We start from the raw sequence: 6,000 nt of genomic DNA, 5'->3' as shown, positions 1-6,000 counted from the left end.
GTAATTTACATGATGAAAATAACTCCAATAGAAAGGGATTTTTAGTTGATTGCCTTCCCTTCTGCTTTGGGTAGCCACACCAGAATTCCTATATAAAATGCTTACGAGATACAACATGATCAAAGTTATGGCCGGAGGTCCTGCTGTGAAGCTTCATTTACATAACAAGTATTCATTTTCTTAACTATTTGTGTTACAGAACAATAAAAATCGATAACTTTTCTAAAATTATTTTTATTCACATTTTACATAAGATTGAAAAAATGTCAGTTGTCCACTACCAGAAAATGGGGAACTAATCACTCTGTTTGCTTTTGTACCTGTAACATTAAGGTTCTGTTTCCCAGACCCCAGAGATAAGACCTACAGGTTGTGTTTAGTGCTTCAGAAAAAAGGAAACTAAGAAAGATAGCTATCATAAGAACATTTCACATTAAAAGACAGAGTAGATTGATTTTCTAGGTATTTTTGATTTTGTTTTTGAGACAAGGTCTCACTCTGATTGCCAGGCTGGAGTGCAGTGGTGTAATTTTGACTCACTACAGCCTCAACCTCTGCAGGCTCAGGCGATCCTCCCACCTCAACCTTCAAAGTAGCGAGGACTGCAGGTGTGCGCCACCACACGCAGTTAATTTTTTTATATTTTTAGTAGAGACAGGGTTTCACCATGTAGCCTGGGCTGGTCTAGAACTCCTGGACTCAAGTGATTCACCCGCCTTGACCTCCCAAAGTGCTGGAATTACAGGCGTGAGCCACCATGCCCGGCTGAGTTTCTGCTCTTAAAAGAAACAGTGGGGAAAAAAAGAGAAGACATATTCTCATTTCAAAGCAATTTATGTTAGTAATAACTGAGCAAAATGATAGAATTTTTTAGTTGTGTGTTTTCAGAAGTAATGTCAAATTTACTTCAGATAATTTAAAAGGTTTTTTGCATATTAAATGGTTAATAAAGTGGTGTTATTATACTAAAGAAAAAATGCAAAACCTTTTTTTTTACAGAATAGTATAAATGTTTATTTTCTGTATGATTTGCTTTGCTGTCCTGTTTTTACAATATAGAAAAGTGTATTCTTTGAATAGCTCTAGTAAATATAAATTTAATCTTTCTACTTTGGGATGTAAATAGAGCTAAAAAATTATATACCCAACCCTCCCCAAATAGTCTTTTAAAATCATTGAATTAATGTGGCTATTCATCTTGTTCAGCAATTTGATGCAAATGCCTGAATACAAAAAGTTATTTAGTAAGTACTACACAGGAAGGAAAAGGCTTAATATTTTAGATAGATTTTTGAAAATCAGAAAAACTAGTAGCATTTGATTGCACCTTGAAATTTTTTTACAAGCAAAATATTCGTAAGCAATGCCATCATACATAATCTACAATTGTAATCAAAATTTCACGAACATTTTCTGCACACTGTATATAAATACACATCACAAAGGTGCAATTAGAATTAACACAGAGTATGTACAAAATGAACAAAGTTTAAGTTTAGACCAAAAACTTATTGCAATCTTTTGAAAAATAACTTGATTATTATTTTACCCTCTTACACTAATTTACATTTATACAAATTTTAATTAAACATACTAGATTGAGGTGCTAAGAATGTTTGAACTATCTACATTTAAAGTTACTGCACTATGATTTTATAAATCCAAATTTAAAAGGAAGATACTTTAGTGAATAACGGAATCCTCTTTTGGATTACTTAATTTCTATTGCCTATATCTTGCGTGTTCATATGAACATATATACACACTTAATACATACAACTATAGAGTCCTTGTAGGAAATGAAATAATCATATACTAATTACTGATGATTAAGGTACCTAACAAAATGCCTGAATTCCAACATGGTTTTTTCTTGTCATAAAATCAAGAGTCCTGTCACAACAGGCTCTTAAATTCATAGAGTTTTTGAATACTGAAAATGATTTAGGTTATTTTAGTAATTATAGGAAAACAGACCTTCCAAATCACTGGCTGAAAATAATGCCATATTAAACTTCCCTTATAAAAAGAAATCCCACCACAATTTTGAAAATTTTGTTAGGAGGCCCATTTCTGTAAATCAAGTAAGAGTTGCGATTTGGTTTGAAACCTCTTAGTTCAAAAGTCTATAAAAAGGGCCGGGCACGGCGGCTTATGCCTGTAATCCCAGCACTTTGGGAGGCCGAGGCGGGCGAATCACGAGGTCAGGAGATCGAGACCATCCTGGCTAACACGGTGAAACCCCGTCTCTACTAAAAATACAAAAAATGAGCTGGGCATGGTGGCATGCACCTGTAGTCCCAGCTACACGGGAGGCTGAGGCAGGAGAATCGCTTGAACCTGGGAGGCAGAGGCATTGCAGTGAGCTGAGATCTCACCATTGCACTCCAGCCTGGGCTACACAGCGAGACTCCGTCTCAAAAAAAAAAAAGTCTGTAAAAATAATTGATTGTATAGATGAAAACTTCTCTAAATTCATCTTTTGCAGCTTCCCTATTCTTTGTTTCTCCACCCATGCCAAATTTTAAACTTGATTACTATGTGAGGTTCTATATTATCACTACATAATGTTTACTTCCATTTATATCCACCTATCATTTTAATAGTACCCAGTAATCACTTTGACAATTTATTACTTCAAATACATACCACCTCTTTGAAAGAAAATGGAGACAGCCCAGAGCATCTGTTAGCCTTTCCTTATTATAGAAACACATTGCCCATCCTCTGAGATTTACTGTCCTTTAATATTTTATGTTTTTTTAAATAACTTTAAAAATTTTTTAGTGTGCCTGGGGATTGTTTCCCCTTCTGACATTCCCAAAGTGACAACAGGATATTATTCCAGAATCTGCCCTAAAAGGCTGCTTTTTCTTTAAAAGATAGTCCTTTTCTAAATACAAAATGTCATTTGAATGTGTTTCATAAGAATTTGTTTATGTAACATTCTGTCTGCAGATATTCTAGATCAAGTCCCAAAGAATGGGTGCTAACCACTGCTGCTTTGGCTTTTCTATTAACAAAGTCATACAACACCATACATTATAAATTATATGAATTTATAAACATTTTTTGTCAAAGGTATCAGAAAGAGAACATCTAATTCTTAAGAAACCCAAGCAAATTAAAAAATCTATATAATAAAGAAAAATTCAATTTAGAAGGGGCATAAGCAGATTTAACTAAGATTTAAAATGTACTAATTTCCTCATTTAAAATTTCTTCTCCTTCAGTATTATAATTTCAGGTCTTTTAAAACAAGGACTGAATTAAAATACAGTAATTGTTTTTCTTCCAGAAAATCAAGTGTCCCTGCACCTTAAATTTTCTGTACAGTTCCATTTATCAGTCTTTTGTGCAAGAGTTAGCAATTCATGGCACAAGGGTCACTTTTTGCCTTTCCTGCAGAGTTGATGACACTCATCAAACATCGTCCGAATTCCTCAAGTATCATCCGTTCCGCTGCTGCCTTTGATTTTCCCTTCTTGTCTGCCTGCTCTGCCTGGGCAAGGAGGCAATTACATGTGGCTTCAGCTACTTCCTTAGTTACAAATGTAAATGGCAATCTGAAATGATTTTTGAAAGAGAAAGATGATGGTGGTGTTAAATAACAACAAAAGTGGATAACATTCTTTCATCTGGAAATCTCTACTGACACTCACAATTCACCAGCAGGATGAGCATCACAATTTACACAGTGAGCACAAGCACATCCTAAAAAGGGCTTTAAAAAGTTAAATTTGTTTTATTCACATATTGTAAGAATATTGTTCAGGAAATTTAACATAAAACACGTTACTTATTACCTAGGCAAGGTTATGTGGTTAACTAAAAGATAATAGTCTACACGAAGACTAGAATTTCTTTAACTAAAATCCTCCTAAATCATGAATGTACGCTCCGTAAGTTCAATTTTTATTTACTGCTGTTGCTCCAGTGCCTAGAATAGTGCATGACATAGAGACGCTACATGAATAGTTGCTGAATGAATGAATAATACTGGGAATTGACAGCACTATCTCTTGGGCAAAATGAAAAATAAAACACTTTACCATAGTCACTGATACTGTTTGTAGAACATTCCAAAATTCTGCATCGTTCTAGCACAACAAAACAAAATGGCGAAACCAAATGTTGTTCTGTACACAGAGTTGCATTCATAAAGACCTGAGCTATTGAGTATTAAATTGGAGCAACCCATCGTGAGGCTTGCTATATTTGCAGCCAACTCAAGTCTTAAAGCCTGTGACAGATTAAGTCAAGCAACATAATCTAAACCACTAACTCAACAACCTGTGAGTAAGCGGTCACTAACAGAAGTATACTAAATAATGAAGTCTGAAATTAAAGCTCACTATGGCAAGAGAGGGTAATTGAGAATTCAGGCTGCCATGCAGCTGTATAGGAATCTTTAACATACAAACAAGCACTTTAAACTAGAAAATATTAATTTAAGGTTTTGGTCACTTGAAACAAGCTTGTTAACATGCTAGCATAACTTTTTTTATACAAGTTTTTAAATATGTAATTTTGATTATAATTATAATTTTATAATTTTGTTTTCCTATCGTTAACATCTTCCCAATTTTAAAAATTAATTATAAATATTTTACTGTAGCAATATCTTTAATCTCCATGTGGAGATTAGATTCAATACTCTAAAGACCAGAAAGAATCCCAGGTTATAAGTCTCATTAAGGTGCCTGACCACTTCCACTTTATTCAGTCAAAAACCATTTGCTGTTTATATTCCAGTCAAGAGTTCTTTAGAACTAATATCTTAAGGCCAGGCACGGTAGCTCATGCCTGTAATCCCAGCACTTTGGGAGGCTGAGATGGGCAGATCACCTGAGGTCAGGCGTTCAAGACCAGGCTGGCCAACATAGTGAGACCTCATCTCTACTAAAAATACATAAATTTAGCTGGGCGTGGTGGTGTATGCCTGTAATCCCAGCTACTTAGGAGGCTGAGGCAGGAGAATTGCTTAAACCCAGGAGGCGGAGATTGCAGTGAGCTGAGATCATGACACTGCACACCAGCCTGGGCAACAGAGTGAGACTCTATCTCAAAAAGAAAACAAAACAAAAAACCAAAACTAATATCTTAAATATTTTGTACAAAAAAGCCTTATTTTTATAAGCACTGGATCTCATTTTCAGTTTAGGCATTTTATTTTTGAGACGGAGTTTGCTCTTGTTGCCCAAGCTGGAGTGCAATTGTGTGATCTCGGCTCACTGCAACCTCTGCCTCCCAGGCTCAAGCGATTCTCCTGCGTCAGCCTCCCAAGTAGCTGGGATTACAGGCGCACACCACCATGCCCGGCTAATTTTTTGTATTTTTAGTAGAGATGGGGTTTCACCATGTTGGCCAGGCTAGTCTCAAACTCCTGACCTCAGGTGATCTGCCCACCTTGGCCTCCCAAAGTGCTGGGATTATAGGCGTGAGCCACTGTGCCTGGCCTACTTAGGCATTTTAAATAATATGCCATTTGCAAGGCTCATTCCATTTAATAATTCCTCAGATTAACCTCTAACAAACTTTATAATACCAGTCCAGTCCAGTCCAAATCACAAACTATGTTTTATCAGGTCTTGACAAACACTGGAGATACTATAGACATGCCTTATTCCTCACAGCCACCTGGTATAGGCTATTTTAAGGATAAGAAAACTGAGGCTCAAAGAGATTCACAAACTACTAAGTAGCACAGATAGTATAAACTCAAGTCTACCTGACTTTAGAGGTCAAGCTTTTCTACTCCAGAGCTCAGCAGATGAAAGAGATAACAATACGGAGCTGCACTATTACAGTGTGATGGGTGGTCCAGTAGGATGGGAAAAGTGCTCCAAGAAATGGAAAAGGCAAGAGAAGGTAGGAAAATGCAAAAACATAATTACACGTTCAGCGAGACATATGAACATCTGGTTTTCTTTGGGGTTCCTCAAATTACATAGTTACCTCATCTTAGTAGACAGAAATTAAGCACAGTGGACTAAATCA

General features: G+C 36.0%; 1 protein-coding gene across 7 annotated transcripts in view; it reads right to left on the bottom strand.

The window, feature by feature from the left end:
* Positions 1-218: 218 nt before the first annotated feature.
* LIN54 (lin-54 DREAM MuvB core complex component) overlaps positions 219-6,000 on the bottom strand; it is an 86,072-nt gene continuing 80,290 nt past the window's right edge. For all 7 annotated transcript variants that reach the window (XM_034958552.4, XM_034958554.4, XM_055111360.3 and 4 more), the window contains one exon: positions 219-3,566. In XM_034958552.4, the coding sequence (XP_034814443.1) occupies positions 3,365-3,566 (202 nt within the window). In that variant the 3' untranslated portion in view covers positions 219-3,364. The remainder of the gene's footprint in view (positions 3,567-6,000) is intronic.

Source organism: Pan paniscus, chromosome 3, assembly GCF_029289425.2.
Source record: "Pan paniscus chromosome 3, NHGRI_mPanPan1-v2.0_pri, whole genome shotgun sequence".
NCBI lineage: Eukaryota > Metazoa > Chordata > Mammalia > Primates > Hominidae > Pan > Pan paniscus.
The sequence above is the reverse complement of the archived record's forward strand: the minus strand, read 5'-3'. Positions and strand labels throughout refer to the sequence as shown.